Source organism: Rhodamnia argentea, chromosome 2, assembly GCF_020921035.1.
Source record: "Rhodamnia argentea isolate NSW1041297 chromosome 2, ASM2092103v1, whole genome shotgun sequence".
Taxonomy (NCBI): domain Eukaryota; kingdom Viridiplantae; phylum Streptophyta; class Magnoliopsida; order Myrtales; family Myrtaceae; genus Rhodamnia; species Rhodamnia argentea.
The window spans coordinates 32098795-32115569 of NC_063151.1; the positions used below are offsets into that span (position 1 = coordinate 32098795).

Sequence of the window (16775 nt, forward strand, 5' to 3'; positions counted from 1 at the left end):
TACATTTGTGGCCGCAAAGAAAAGTACGGTACTGTAAAAAGTAAAAACTAAACATCGTCCACCGAGAAATGTCATCATGAAAAGTTAACACTTTCAGAAGTTCAAGAATCAACAGCAAATATAATAACGATAACACGGGGTAGTAGACACATCAAGCCACGTCTAAGCCTAATTTCACATCAATCCAGCTCGATGAGGCATTCGAATTGCAATTTCCTCGCAATTATGTAAATAGGTCCGGTCCGATTGGGTGGTTTCCACCTGAAATCAAGAACCGGACTAGTACCCGTCGATTCTAGCAAATTGAAATTGGGAACCGAGCCAATACCTGATAGGAACCACCCGGAACCAATCAGTTGGGTATGGTTTGATCCGGTTTGGGTAGATCCCAATTTTTTTGCTCACCCCTAATATCCATCATCAACCGCCCACAAAAAAAAAAAAAAAAGCAACAGAAAAGAATTTGAATAAAAGTATAAAAAAGTCTTAAATCTATTGTATATCAATTCTAAATCTGTTCACGATTAAGCCCATCTGATCAATTTAAGTTGAAAATTACCAACATGAATGTTGGCCATCTTATGTAGCATAATTGGCCCCGATCTTGACAATTTTTTTAGTTTTTAATTTTTTTTTAATTTTGGTTATTAATTTTTACTTTTCTTTTTCTTTTTTCCCTTTCATTTTTCATTTTTCCTCTCTGCCAGTGCCAGCCTCCATGATGGCTGATGGAGGTCGCCGGGCATCAGCCTTGTGCAAATGGCGAGGGGCCTCACCAGCCACTAGGGATGGCAAGGGGCCTCTCCTATTGTCGAGGCTGACCATTGGCGAGAGCAAATAAGAGAAAAAGGGAAAAAAGAAATGAAAGAAAAGGAAAAAGAAAATTAAAAACTAATAAAAAATATTTTTAAAAATTTAAATAGAATGTCTACGTGGCGGCAATCGTGCCATGTGAACAACAGGCGTTTACATCAATAATTTTTGGCCTAAATTGGCCAAATGAGCTCAAGTAGTACCAGTTTGGAGTTTACCGCAGTAAAATGATAAGCCTATCGAGAAGATGAGCAACGTGTAATGTGGGAATAAGTATACTAGAAGTGTCATAACTTCCGTACGGCGTTCACTTGAGTGCCATAACTTTCAAAACGTTCGCTTAAGTGGCATAACTTTCAAAAATCGTTTACTTGAATGCCACGTTGGAGCAAAATCATTCACTTGAGTGCTACAATAACTTTTCCGGCGTACCACGTCGGCTTTTCGGCGTGCCACGTCATCTTTCCGGCGAGTCACGTCGGTTTTCCGCGAGTGCCACGTCGGCTTTTCCGGCGTCTGCGTCAACATGACACTCAAGTGAATGATTTTTGAAAGTTATGGCACTTAAGTGTATAACACTTAAGTGAACGCTTTAAAAGTTATGGCACTCAAGTGAACGCCGTATAAAAATTATGATACTTCTAGTGTACTTTTCCCTGTAATGTGTAGATGTGGGAATGGATGAGAAGCCTTGTGTGTTACAACTGCTTGTGTTTTCTTGCCTTTAAAGAGAGGAACCTGTTGAAACTCTTGCTTTGCTTGGCTGGAAAGCTAGGAAAAGGAGATGGAGAGAGATGTGTCGTGAGTTGTGGGTAGATGAATGTCTCTTAAATGTGCTCTCCTTCTTTTTCTTTTTGGTGGTAAATCTTTGGCTGTTCATTTCACTTTTTGATGCTTCGAATCTCAATTTCACTCACTGCCCACAATAATTTGGATCCCGTGCAGGCACGAAGCCAGTATTACTTCTTTAACCCACCCTCCATTATATCTACATGCCCTTCTGTCTCGGCCTTTAATGCAAAAGAAATAACTTCACAGAGAAGATAGTGAATCAGACCCCTCTCACCTCCTGGAGAAGCAAGTCCATTGCTTCCTTGACGAAAAGATGATACCAAAAGGGGAGCTCACAACAGGGAGACTGCTACGTGTGGATTTTACCTTGCCCCTATCTGGTTTGCACCAGAGGGAGTCCACTCGATAACTTTCGAGTGTTTTTCACGTGTAATCTCCACATAGCCTTGGAAAATTGACCTTCATTCCGTGCTTCTGGTTGCGTTTCTTAGAGTCGAATGCCGACACAGATGTCGATTATATTTACGTGGAAACGGGTTCAGAACTCTTTATTGCGTACATATGGGGCTAGCTAGTGTTGAGACTTTCCGAGACTGCTGCTTTTTGTCCCAAACTATTATCAGACTTAGCCAACAGAACTAAGTAGTAAAAGCATTATAGCACCAGTGGGAATATTAAGCTGTTGTCAACTGATGCAGACGCTTTCATGCAACTCAGTGCGAGTAAAATCCCTGGGTTTGGCATTCAAAGTTATTCTTGTCAATCTATCACGGCCAGTAATATATCACATCCTATGGAGAAGAGAATCACACTTCCACGATGAACTTAGAGCAGAACCAATCAGCGAAAAAAATGTACAAGCAGCCGTGGAGATTGGCTGAAAAGGGTAATGCATGGTTAAAGAAGAGTTTGAAGTACTCTAACTGCACACAAAGCATACTATATCGCCATTCCATTGAGATGTGGATGGAAAATAATCAATCAGGGATTTAGTATGTATGCACCAAATCAACTATTGTTTTGACAGATTACAGTTACCTTGTGAAAAGCAAAGAAATGTGGTCTCATTGGCAAATTCTTGCTTTGGTGGAGATCCAGCGGAACAAATGCATCATAGCCATTGATTTCGTGAAAACAACCGTTAGATGAATGCGTGATTTAATATTTAATTAAACCTAGAAGAAATTCGAACTTAGGAACTCCTGCTCCGATACCATGTAAAATTTTGTCGGACCACCGCCAACTGTTCTAAAAGCTTAAACCATCGGATAAATACGTGATTTAATATTTAATTACTCCAATACATAGAATCAACCGTTTTTTTTTAAATCTATCTGGTTCACATTGGACTTGGGTCCCGAGAAGAAAAATTCTTGGGTTTTTTTTCTTCGGGATTTTGAACCCTGGTGGCGTCCGAGGTCCGTGGCATCTGATTATTTCTAGAGATGTAAATCCTCTAGAAGTAGGGGTGAGTATGGTTCTAGGATAGAACCGAGAACTTAGAACCCGAACCCGTAGGATCCGGTCTAGTTCCGCATTCCAAAGTATGTAGGGTAGGTTTCGGGTTTCAAAAATTGAGGAACTTGTTCCAACGGGTAGGTTCCACTACCCGGAACTTGGACCTTATATCCTGAAATAAATTTTTATATTTTTCTTGGTATATGTTTTTGCAAGATCCTACAATGTTATATGGCATCCGATGATGAGTGTATAATCTGGAGCCAAATAAATTTTTAGGTTTCGGGTTCCAAAAAATGATAAACGTGTTCCAATGGATTGGTTTCGGGTTCTAAATGTAATATGTACGGAACCTAAAACCACTCACCTCTACTTTCTCTTAGATATTGTAGCGTTCACTCTTATTTTGCTTAACTAAAAATGAAAAAAAGAAGAAGAAATTGATAGGTTCTCGGGTACCACGGAACCGACCCTAGAACCTGTGACGGGGTAGGTTTCATGTTCCAAGATATGATGGGTAGGTTCCGGGTTCCAAAACATGAAGAACTTGATTCAATGGGTAGGTTTCAGGTTCCGGATGGAACCTGTAAGGAACTTGGAACCGCTCATCCCTATCTAGAAGTGCATGAACTTCATCAGCACAAGGAAGGGACTCATCTCCTGCTACAAACAAATTAGACTTATTTCCCACTGTAATCCAGCTACACCCTGACAACTTCTTCACCCCCTTTTCCTTCATTTGCCTCCTCAATGAATTCACCTCCTTCCAGTTTCCCGATGCAGCATATATATTAGACAACAAGACATAAGGTGCAGAGTTTGGCAGTTCTGACTCAAGGAACTTCTCAGCGGCCAACTTTCCCCTAATTTCATCTCCATGCAATCTGCAAGCACCATGTGGTCCATGTCATAGCATCGGGTTCAGACTTCAATTCATCAATGAAGGCCGCTGCTTATTCAAGAAATCCCAAACACCCAAGAAGATCAACCATACAAGCATTGTGATCTACTCTCAGCTGAATCCTATAGTGATTCACCATTTCATCATAGATATTACGGCCTTCCACTACCATTCCCGCATGACTACAGGCCGTAAGAATGCCCAGGAAAGTAATGTCATCAGGAACAACATTTGATTGCTTCATTGCTTCATATGTTTGTAGTGCATTTTCTGCAAAGCCATTTTTAGCAAAACAAACGATCATCGAGTTCCATGAAATCACACCAGTTTTACTAGTCATCTAGTTGAACAATCGAACGGAACTTTTCACGTCTCCACATTTAGCATACATGTCTAGAAGAGCAACACTAGTTAACTCATCCAAGTCAAAACCAGAGTGAAACATGAGAGGATGTACTTGTCTACCATCTCGCAGTGAAGATAGGATGGAACAAGCCTATAGGATACTGACAAATGTGGCTTGGTCTGGTGGTGCATTGTGTCTCTGCATTTCCCCAAAAGCCTTCAAAGCCTCCTCATTGTAATCATTTTGAGTGTACCCTGAAATTAGAGCAGTCCATAATACAGCACTCTTTGGACTTGGAAATTCCAAGAAGAGAACACATGCATCCAATGTACTCTCAGAGTTCATATACATGCCCAGGGGGAAGACACCGAAGAAGTCCTCCTAGTACCAAGTGCCACTTTTTAATATACAACAATGGATTTGTGTCCCTAAAATCAACCCTTGGAACTCCACTGCATGCATCTAAAATGCTTGAATAAGTAATCTCATTTGGATACATTCCTATGTCATGAATCTCTCCTAGCATGTTGATAGCTTGACCCAAGTTATCCTTAGCATAACCAGCAATCATAGCATTCATAGAAGCAACACTTCTCTCTGGCATGCACAAGAGAACAACAAGAGCTGCTCCAATGTCTCCACACTTTGCATACATGTCAATAAGAGAGCTTCCAGCATAAAAACTCGTTTCTAGACCAGATTTCACAGCGAGACAGTCTACTTGCTTGCGTTGATCCAGAGCTTGAGTATTAGCACAAGCACTGAATACACTGGCCAAAGCTGCTTCATCGGCCACTGTAACAGTTAAATTCATTGATCGAAACATCTTGAAGGCCTCATTCTCGTCTCCCCCCTGCACATAACCAATGATGATTGCATTCCAAGAAACTTTGTCTCGGCCCTTTAAGCATTCAAATTGTTTCTTCGACTCATCCAGATCCCCAGATTTCGCATACATATCCACCAGCGCGTTTCCAACAAACAAATTTGATGCCAACCTGTTCTTGATGATAGAGCAGTGCAATTGTCGACCCACTTCTACATACTCCAAGAATGCGCATGCACTCAAAATGCTAGTATAGGTATATTCGTCAGGCTGAAAGCCACATCTCTTCATCTGGGTAAAAAGCTCCACGACTTCACTGGCATAACCATTTTGAGAAAACCCTCCAAGCATTGCATTCCACAAAACCACATTTTTCTCCTTTAAAGCATCAAAAACTTTCATTGCAGCTTCCACTCTCCCACACTTTGCATACATGCGTATCAAAGAACTAACAACGTAAACACTAGAGCTCAAACCCTGTTTAATTGCTTCAGGATGAACTAACAAGCCACACTCAGTGGCACCTAGAGCAGCAATGGCACTCAATATGCTACCCAAGGTACCTTGTTGATTTAGTGCCAGCCCTCCTCATTTTCTCGAAAAAGTGGAGTGCTCCCACCTCACATCCTCTTTGAGCATGACCTGGAATCATCATATTCCATGTGACAACCCATGTGACAACATTAGGGTTTGGCATCTGGGAAAACAACTTGCGTCCCCTCTCAAGATTTCGTGCACCAACATAAGCGCTAATGACAGTAACAAATGCCACCTGGTCTGGTTCACGGCCAGCCTTCTTCACCTTCTCGAAAACTTTGAGTGCCTCCTCTGGCAAATTTCCTCGGATATACCCTGCAATCAGTGCTGTCCAAGAAACTGTATCAGGTTCTAGCACCCCATCAAAAATCCTCCTTGCACCCAAGAGACAATCACATCTGGCAGGCATATCGATAATTGAACCTTCACAAAACGAAATGAACTCCAATCCCACTTTAACAAGATCACAGTGTACTTGTTTCCCAAAGTCAACATCCGTAGTCCTTGCACAAGCAGAAAAAACAATCGAATAAGTGAACTCATTTGGCACCAAGCCATTACGCTTAAGCAGTCGAAACTGCTATTTAACCTCTTGAACAGAAACCCGCCTCAAATACATTGAAAGAGGCGAGTTCCAAGCCAGGATATCTCTCCCCTCAAGCCGACTAAACGCCTTCTCGGCGTAATCCACATCCCCACATTTGGCATAAAGATCAAGATTCGCATTCCCCTAGCGTGTCCAATTCCACATTTCACGCTCTAGCCATGGATCACCTCTGCGGCATTTCGTCGAATAGGTGATGGGATTTCAATTGCCTGCATTCTCGAAGGCGCACACGCAATAGACAAGCGTGGATATCAAATCCTCGTACTGGGTCAGGCTCAGGACTTGAAGGGGGAATTTCCGGATGGCGGGCGACAGCAACAGTTGATAAGCCACGTTGACCGGGGAAGTTCTTGCGTGACCTCGGGTCAGGCGATGTCCTGTTTAAGTTCTGGAGGCGCATTCGACTCGGCAGGCCAACTGCACCGTCGACGAGGGTGGAGATTCGCAGTTTCGGAGACAGGAACTCGCGCCTCAGCGGCAAACTGGCCAGGGGCTTCACTTCTCTCCAAATGCACATCAGGCCGTGGCTCAATCGGCTTGGCCCTCGACTGTAACTTGGCCACCACTTTTAGCGGGCCAAGTTACAGTTCCAAAGGATTCATCTTTTTCGGCCGAACCGCACGAATGGCCACTATTCCTCATATTTGACTGATAAATTAAAATGTTAATCTATGTCAATCAAAAACTTAATAACGAAAATTTGCTCTCAAATTAATTTCATCAAAATGAAATCCTATGGTTTTAGAGTATTTCAAAAAAGGAAAAGAAAAGAAAATTGACGGAGAGATACTTTTGGTACATGTAATTCCCGAATTTTGTTTTGTTTTTTGGTCAGACTCGAATTTAGTTTAGAGTGAAATGTTTATCACACGATAAAGGTACGGAGATCCTATAATAACAGGTAATATCAGTTACCCATTATGGTAAATTTTCTCATTTTGAGTCCCTTGATATTTTGAATTGCATTCATCAGCTCGGGGAAAATTACTAAAAAAGTCATAAACATATTGTAATTATGCCGATTCGGTCATAAACTTCTTGCATTTGTGTCAATTCAGTCAATCCGGCTGGAAATCGCTAATGTAGACAATTTTTTAATATTCACTTTTTAATTTTTTTTTTTTTTTATTTTTTTCCTTTTATTCTTTGTTTTTTTTTTTAATTTCTTCCTCCAGCCGATCGCCGGCCACCGGCAAAGCTCGCCCCTGCCGGCCACCGGCAAGGCCCTTGCCAATTCATTGATATTAATGCTACGTTTTGGTGTGAGCTCTCACGTAGGTGGACTCTTCTGATGATACTGTATCACTCGCACATGCCCTACCAACACGGATGCCAACCGACAATTTTTTGGTGGGCAGGAGAAAGGATGGGTCCGAATAGAAAGTGGAAAGGTTCTACGGTAGTGGAATTCTCTGCTTTAGTTGCTCAGAATCAACAGACATAAAGATGAAACTCTAGATATTCAGCTGAAGAAAAACGCAAAAAGGAAGAAGAAGAAGAAAGAAGTCTAGATAGCTGTACAGCAGTCAGCGAGTTACAGGTTGCTGAAAGTGAAGGCTGCCTATGCTTTTGGCCGTAGCCCTACTGGTCATATGGGTGCCTTTAAGGATGATTTAAATTCAACTACCCTGTTATTAAATTCTGCTGCGTCTCCAACGGCTGTTAATTAAGAGCTTCTGGGTTTAGGTGTAACCTAATAAAGAGTTCACATTTTCCTCGAGCAGAACCAAGGGTCATAATGGTCATAATGGAGAGAGAGGAAAGCAAAATCAATGAAAATTGGCTCAAACACTCACACACGCGCGTGCGCACACACAATATATATATATATATATCTCACATTTGAGTAGACGTGTTAAATGGGTAGGTTACGTCGGGTTGAATATGATCCGACTCATATTGATTCATTTAACCCGTTTTGACTCATTTTCATATAGTATAAATTTAACGGCCCATACCCAACCCAACTTGCACTTGACCTATATTACGAAAATACTTTCATATTTAATCTAATTTAGTAAAACTTATGAATTATTAAAAACATTAGAGTACGAAAATATCGTGGACAATTTTTATAATTAAAAAGTAAAAATAAAATATTTTTATTTTTTATTTTATTTTTATTTGTATGTTTCCTTTTTTCTTTTTCTTTTGGGAAAGTCCGGCAAGGATCACCGAACGACCCTCCCCGACCACTAGCGACCTAAATTTGGGAAGGGTTTCGTGGCCCTCGCTAGTCATTGGCGATGGTCGCGACCCTCTCCCATTCTTGGCACGGGCATTGAAGCCCTTGCTGGCGACGAGCAAGGGTTTCGTAGCCCTTGCGTGGGTCCGATGAGGTTCACTAGCAAACCCTCGCCAGACCCTTCATGAAAAAAATAAAAAGAAACAAAGAAAAAATAAAAAATTAAATAAAAAATCGGAAAACATTGTTATGACGTGCTTAAGATAGTTACCTAATCCATTTATGACTCGTTTAAAATATATTTAAGACCTATTAAGTTATTAAGTGACCCATTTATGACCCACTTAAGTTTATTAAACAACTCATTTATGACCCACACTCTTAAATATTGATTCTTGATCCATTTTGCCACCTCTGCTTTTTAGGTCCTTGTATTCCTCGGCCAAAGTTTAAAGATAACTACTAATGCATGTGGTTTGTGAGAATATGCCCGTGCAAGTGAGTGTGTGCATATATCTCTTTTTGAATAATTATCCTTCAAATCCTACAACTTGTCATGTTCAAGCACTTGAATTCCAAAATGTAAACTTCATACGCAATAACATTATTATCGACATGGTTCTAAAGATTTGAGATTTTTTGTGCGAACAAAAGCTAGGAAAAAAACCAAAATACCATCAATAATTGAGAATAATGCGAAAAATAAAAATTGGAGAATTTTTGTATATTTCGATATGTATCATAATGAAGATTACATCAACCTAGTTAGAGGCTTTATGGTATCATCTTTTAAGGTCATATATATCAATCGAGATGCACACAATCAAAGAGAGGTTTATGTGCAATCTTAAGAGATACATGAAATGAACATGATCATCAAATATAACTAATATGGTAAATTATCCTAGATAAATCTTAATTATTTCTAACAACCCAACCGATAGTTAATTATTGATTATTCATGTCAACATCCACGCGTGGGCACCGACATCTTTTGGAATAAAAACGACGGTAAACCTCCCCCGCCATCGTAAGTCCAAATCTCGGGTCACATGCATGTCTTAAATCACCATCCCATACAAGACAAAGCAAAGAACAACAAACGCCACCGCGATGTTACCGATTTAATTCCTCAAGGACGCTTTGCAACAAAAGCCAGACTTGGATTTAATGTGTTGTCCGCTCTACTAATCACAGATTCCCAAGCAGCAAAGCAATGAGACGTGGGGACATCTAGCCGGCCGGTCTCTTGTCTGCTAGCTGTACATGGGAAAATTCCTTTGCGTGGACCGAATGAATTACACAATGGGTTGGTTTAGATAGATTCCATTGCTATAGTCCAATTGTGAATCCACGTTTCTGACCCGTTACACGACTTGTTCCGAAGGATCATTATCCAAAGAGTCTTTAACCTGCTATATGACGGTTAATTTAATTTTAAATCTTTTAATTGTGCCAATTTTATCTTTAAATCTTTTGACGATTTGCTGATTCGGTCCTAAACTTTTCAATTGTGTCAATTTAATCATAAACCTTTTAAAAATTTGCTAATTTGATCTTAAACCTATTATTTGGATGGTTGGCCGAAAGTGCCATATCTCTAGAGGAATCATCCTTTTGTATTGCCACAAGATTCTTTGAAGATTTTGAAAAGATTTAGAACTAAATTGACAAATCTTGCAAAAATTTTAAAATTAAATTGACCTTATCCGTTTGTTAAATCCTATCCGGTTTGATTTGAACGGTAGGCTTCGCACTTCGAAAGATGCGAATGATGTGGACATTTGTTGAATATTATATGGTCCAATAAAGTGGCTAGAGCACGCCTAATAATAAGAAAAAAGAAGGCCCCTTTGTTTTTATCTTCTTCTTTTCTTGTCTCCTTGACCTATTGACCGTCCGTCACTGATCACTTTATACTTTTAAAAATTCGTTATAACTTTCGAAATCACTACAGCCCGGCGAATCGCAATTAATTATGAGGAAACGTTAATTAATTAACTTTTCTCATAGCTCACGGGCTATGCTAGACAGATGAGCTCTATAATTTGATTTCGAAACGTTTAATTTTTTTTTTTTGAAACACAAGGTACCCAAAATATTTTCCGCTTGTCTTGAATCCCATGCATGCGAATCGGGCCGTTGATGTGCATTAGTTTAGGATCTCCATCTCTTATGTGCCTTGATTTAAATACGAGATCCGACACATCCAAATCAAACATGTTCTGCTCGCCCAATTCTTTTGGGGTTCACTTAAAGCTAATCGATCGTAATTCCGGCAGATAGTGAAATGTATACTCATGACGTGTGCAAATTGTTGGGAACTTGACTTGCGAAGTGCAAAGATCAATTTTTACACACACCGTGTCCTTAGTATCCATCTATCCCATCTACAAAGCAATCATTCAAAATTTTCATCCTTGGATTGATGAATGTACTTTATTTTTTGGTTGAAAGAAGCAATCAAGAGCTAAATTCATCATTATATAATAAAGCAATTACTCTTGTCAATTGTTTTCGAAAGCTGAACTCTCGTTATCGATTAATCAACTTACTTTTCAGATGCGCTTGTTAAGTCATTATCTAAGTTTATTCTCTAGAAAAAGAGATTACGGATAGAAAAAAAAAGTGTCCTTCGAATACTTGATAAATAAGAAAAAAAAATCAAACATGCTAAGTTGCTAACCACCGTTTTAAATGGGATGTTAAATATTTTGAAAAGGAGGAGTGTTGGAAGATTTCTACTGTTTCATAAAAATAGGAGATTTGAGATTGAGATAAGAGACATGGAGTTCGAAAACTGTTTGTACTTTCGTTGGTGGAAAAGCACGCCCAAAAGCACCACCGGAAGGGAGCAAGTGGATCTGAACTTCTGAACAACATTGAATCCAAGCGTGCTACTTCCAACGTCTCTCTCTCTCTCTCGCTCTCTCTCCAGCATAAATTGGATAAAAGGCCCCTACATGGATAGCCTTCCTGCTTCAAGGAGCCTGCAAGTCTGCAACTTCCCCAACGTCTCTCTCTCTCTCTCTCTCACGCGCACGTAGTAGAGTAGAGGCTGTTATGCATTACATTGGCAGAAATCTGTCTATATATGAACTTAAAAATCGGATCTTTCTGCTGTGGGTGTGTACAGAGCTTTTTGGTTTAAAGCCGCCGAGGATTCACGTGCTGCTTTCTAACAGAATTTATCTCGTATGTTGTAGTTCTGCCGAGAGATAAAGAGATATACCCCCCATCGACATCATCATTCATCACACTCCCTCTCTGTCGTTTTTCTTTTTCCTTCATTTGCTTTTTTCTGTAACGCTGAATTTGGTTCTGTGAGAGACTCTGCGATTTCTCTAGTTCACATATATATGTAGAGAGAGAGAGAGAGAGAGAGAGAGAGAGAGAGAGAGGAGGAGAAAGAATTGAGAGGGAATATTAGGAGTGATAGTGAATCTTGGTGAGAGAGGAATGACGGGTAGAGAGTGGGCGTGTTGGGTGTTGATTGTTTTGGGGCGTGTGTCGTTGGTGGTGGAAGGTTATCCAGCGCAAGATCTAGTTGTGAATTTGCCCGGTCAGCCCAAGGTTGGGTTCAAGCAATTCGCTGGTTATGTTGACGTGGATGTGAAGAATGGGAGGAGCTTGTTTTACTACTTTGTCGAGGCTGACGGGCACCCTGAGAGCAAGCCCCTCACTCTCTGGCTCAATGGAGGTTGGTTGGTCTTCTTTTCTCTTTTGGCCGTTTCTGTTCTTGCTGCTGTTTTTGAGTTCCTGATCTTGTTCTCTGGAAATTTTCATCGTTCAGCGAATGTGCCCTATTTGTTCGAGCTGTTAGAAGTGTTTCTCCAGTATGTATTGAGCCTTTCTGGTTCTCATTTTGCAGAGATTCTTTGTCTTATTTGCTTGTCTTCTGATGTCAGTTCTGTGATTTTTGTATGTTCGCCACTGCATGGATGTATTTTTCTCCGACCTTTTTACTGTCGAAACTATTAGCTTGTCATGCTGTTCGTTCTTATTCGGTACTACCAGAGATTCAAGTCGTTTTCCTTTCGCCAAGTTAAAACTAGAGTTGCCCATACCCGAGAGAAAAGAAAAAGGAAAGGAGAGTAGCCATAATTACATGTTGTGTAACTTTTGAGGAAGAAGCGACAAGAACTCATGGAGTCCATCTTGCTGCAAAATTTAGATTTTCTTCTGAATTGAACCGTGTTCGGAATTTCTCGCAATTGAATGAATTATGGATTGTTAACATACACCGACTAATTGCGAGTGGGTGATCAGGCCCAGGATGTTCGTCTATTGGTGGCGGAGCATTCACAGAGTTGGGGCCATTTTATCCGAGGGGAGATGGCCGAGGCCTTCGAAGAAATTCAATGTCATGGAATAGAGGTAGGGTTCAAAACATGACCACACCTGCTGTTAATTCAACCTGAGCAGTTCCGGATTTCGCTAATTCTGAAATTCTTTTTTTCGGTAGCTTCGAACCTCCTCTTTGTTGAATCTCCTGCTGGAGTGGGATGGTCATACTCAGACACGACTTCAGACTATAACTGTGGAGATGAATCCAGCGGTATGATTGTACTCGGTCTCCTGTACCGGGCTTTTCAGTTTTGATTTTGCAGATGTAAATGGCAGATTTGTCAATGTATTTATCAGTTCTATACCAGATTTTAACCTGAAATTGCTCTTTCTCTGCCTCACAGCCAAGGATATGCACACATTCTTCTTGAAATGGTTTGAGAAATTTCCAACGTACAAGTCCAGAGAGTTGTTTCTCACTGGAGAAAGCTATGCAGGTGAGAGAGAAAAGACAGAAGCAGAAGCAAACTTTTTTGGAATGGCTATGTTCTGACATGCCATTTTGACCTTATACCCAATCCTTATTCTTTCCACAGGGCATTACATACCGCAGTTGGCTGTTGCCCTGCTGGACCATAATGCACACTCAACTGGTTTCAAGTTCAATCTTAAAGGAATTGCAGTAAGAAAACTTTCATTTGGTGCCGCTTCTTCCATCAAGAACTTTTACCTTAATCCTTTCCACTTCAAGAATTTCATCTGACCTTTGACTTGGCTATTCTCTCACCTAGATAGGAAATCCACTTCTCAAACTTGATAGAGATGTCCCAGCAACATATGAATTCTTCTGGTCCCATGGAATGATCTCTGATGAACTCGGCCTTACCATTATGAATGAGTGCGATTTCGATGACTATGTCTTTGCAAGTCCTCACAACGTCACTCACCCTTGCGGCGAGGCCATGAGTAAAGTAAACACGATCGTCGGCGAGTACGTAAATTATTACGATGTCATCCTCGACATGTGTTACCCGTCAATAGTGGAACAAGAACTTCGGCTGCGAAAAATGGTACAAACTTATCTCTCTTGCTCTCCATTTCCTTGCTCGGAAAAAGGGAACAAAGAGACTACTTTCTTCGAAATTTTGTAACATTCTGTTTTCGTTGCAGGCCACCAAGTTAAGTGTGGGGGTTGATGTATGTATGACCTACGAGCGTCGCTTCTACCTCAACCTACCCGAGGTCCAGAAGGCGCTTCACGCGAATCGGACTAAATTGCCTTATCCATGGTCGATGTGCAGTGGGTACGTTCCTGCTAAATGCAAGGAATTATGTGAATGATTTCTGCCTGAAACTTTCTTCTCCTAATGTTGTTCTCCGGACAGTGTTGTGAATTACAGCGGCACAGACGGTAACATCAACATGCTTCCCTTGCTCAAGCGGATAGTTCAGAACAATATCCCCGTCTGGGTTTTCAGGTAGAGTTCTCAGAATCACTCTGAAAGCTAGTAAGAACTCTCCCTGTCCTATAGCGTGATAACCAAACTAGCACCTAAATCGCAGCGGCGACCAGGACTCTGTCGTGCCACTGCTTGGATCACGGACTCTTGTCCGCGAGCTAGCTCATGATCTGGATTTCAAGGTTACAGTTCCATACGGAGCTTGGTTTCACAAAGGCCAGGTATACTCTTGCCACAAGCAAATTTTTAACCACTTTGCTGAAAGGGAGCTTAATAAAGTTTGCTCGGCACACCAGTTAAGTTTAGACGAAATAGGAATCATGTATACCAAATCTAAACACCGTAACGAACTTTGAAACTTGAAAACGTACCACGCTGAACTGTATTGCAGAATCGAAGTATTCATTCGAGCGACATCATTTAGACAGCGGTGCGCAAGGCGCTCGACTTATAATCTTCCATACTAATGACTTGCTCTTTTCTGTTTAATTGTGTTGAATATAGGTGGGAGGTTGGGCGACGGAGTACGGGAACTTATTGACGTTTGCGACGGTGAGAGGTGCTGCACATATGGTGCCCTATGCACAGCCATCAAGAGCTTTGCATCTGTTCAGTTCATTTGTGCGTGGCCGGAGATTGCCAAACACAACACACCCCTCCATTGACGACTGAAGTTTTTGTAATAGCAGTTTCTGATATTGGTGTCTCGAAGGACAATTTTTTCGCAACTTGCTTTCCACAGTGACAATAAGCAGAAAAAGAAGAGAAGAAGGGCATTTCTTCGGTTTGATTATTTCCTTCGTCGCAATGGCGGACACAGTATTAGATTGGGGGCGGTTTCGAAACAAAACACGAGCAAGAAAGAGCCCGACTTTTCGACCATCGCCTGTGGCGGACGGCGATGCTGAAATACATGATGCTACTAGACACACAAAGTAACCGAAAAAAACGAAGCGGAATTAGAGTCGATTTGGTATGGTTCGTGTTGATCAAATCGGAGTTAATTGATTGATATTCGCATGTTGCAAAGATCTCCGACTCGGAATCTATGTCAAATGGTCCACACCAAAACAAGCTCGGTGGTGCGATGGCTTTCAGATCGTTTTCGACTATTCCTAAAGTTACCCAACATCCACGAGTTCATCAGCGTGCTGTCTGTTTGGTGTACATCTCTTGCAAAGGGAGATGCTTCAAATCTAATTGCCAATTATTCACATTTTGGGGAAAAAGTCAACAAAAACTTAAAACTATGGCGAGTATGATATGTTCCCCCCCCTCCTCTTCCCCCTCCTTTTTTTTTTTTATGATACTTAAAACTCCAAATTATGCCCACGATAATACATTTTCCCTAAAATTTTTCTTGGGCGAAAGGATACTAGAAGTGCCAAAATTTATATAAGATGGTCACTTTAGTGCCAATTTTTTTTTTCTCACTTAAGTGCTAACTTCTTTGAAAAAAGATTACTTAAGTGCCAATCCCGATTTGCTTGGCGATAAATCGTACGTAGCATTTTCTTATTACTAATTTAAGTCTATGTGGCTCGCCGAAGGATCCAGTCAGCAATAAAAAAGATAAAATTTAAAAATATATTAAAAAATAAATGATTGAAAAATAAGCTAAAAATTTAAGACAAGTAAAAAAAGAAGGACTGTGCGCCACCGCAAGCCCTAATTATTATTTTTTAAATATATTTTTTTTATTTTTTTTCCTTTTTGAAGATTTATTTTTAAAAAAAATAGCTTATGTTTAAGTTTAGAAGTCCACGTGGACTTGATTTTTTTAAAAAAAATTCCATGTGGACTAATTTTTTAAAAAAATTTGCGACATAATATTAAAAATTTAAAAATAAATGCCACATAATCAATTGGCCGAAATTTCTTCGATTTGGCACTTGAGTGATAGTTTATTCTTCAATTGGTACTTAAGTGAGCTGACAAAAACTTTGGCACTAAAGCGAGCGTTTTACAACACAAATTTTAGCACTTATGGTGTTTTTACCTTTTTCTTGTGATGTAAAAAATCATACCTGTGCGACACATTTGCTATCCATCAAGCTTTCGTCCGATTATTTTTCAGTTAAAACAACGTCGATTTTAATACACTTAAGTCACGTGAGTGCCATGTCAACACCCATTTTCTTTTTGACTTCTATATGGGCAGATTTTTATTGGTGCATATTGGTGAAACATTGATGGAAGGCAAATGTGTCACATGTGTATAAGTTTTGAGAAAAATAATGTAAATGTTCACAGTGGGTTTTTGGTGACTTTTGCCCTTTTTTTTTTTTTTTTTTTCAAGAAACCAAAGTTCGAAACTTTTAGATGGATAGCGACGAATGTTTTCGAATTCAGAGTAATTTCTGTACCAAGTCACGCGAGTCTCTCAAACGCCCCTCTCCCATTCAAATATTGTGCAGCGCATATAAATAGAAGATGGTAAGTCAATTTTATGATAATCTGTCAGTAGAATGAGAGGGTGAAGAAATAAACTTGAATTATCCTCAAGATGCTACGGGCACGGAGCTTGCAACGGCAAAAATTTCAGTCGATGATTGCTACGAAT

At 40.3% G+C, this 16775-nt stretch overlaps 1 protein-coding gene and 1 pseudogene across 1 annotated transcript; one reads left to right on the forward strand and one right to left on the reverse strand.

Moving 5' to 3' along the window:
* Positions 1-687: 687 nt before the first annotated feature.
* On the reverse strand, positions 688-6756 carry LOC115736991 (annotated as a pseudogene).
* Positions 6757-11869: 5113 nt separating this feature from the next.
* On the forward strand, positions 11870-15000 carry LOC115739272 (serine carboxypeptidase-like 42). The gene is made up of 10 exons (XM_030672281.2): positions 11870-12165; positions 12735-12842; positions 12931-13023; positions 13157-13249; positions 13349-13434; positions 13544-13822; positions 13923-14056; positions 14138-14230; positions 14316-14433; positions 14717-15000. The coding sequence occupies exons 1-10, from the start codon at positions 11925-11927 to the stop codon at positions 14882-14884; spliced, it is 1413 nt and encodes a 470-aa protein (XP_030528141.1). The 5' UTR covers positions 11870-11924; the 3' UTR covers positions 14885-15000.
* The last annotated feature ends 1775 nt before the right edge of the window (positions 15001-16775 follow it).

Coding starts and splice junctions, on each gene's coding strand:
- LOC115739272 (XM_030672281.2), top strand. CDS start 11,925: ATGACGGGTAGAGAGTGGGCGTGTTGGGTGTTGATTGTTTTGGGGCGT. Junction 12,843..12,930: donor TTCAATGTCATGGAATAGAG/GTAGGGTTCAAA, acceptor TTTTTTCGGTAG/CTTCGAACCTCCTCTTTGTT. Junction 13,250..13,348: donor CACTGGAGAAAGCTATGCAG/GTGAGAGAGAAA, acceptor TTCTTTCCACAG/GGCATTACATACCGCAGTTG.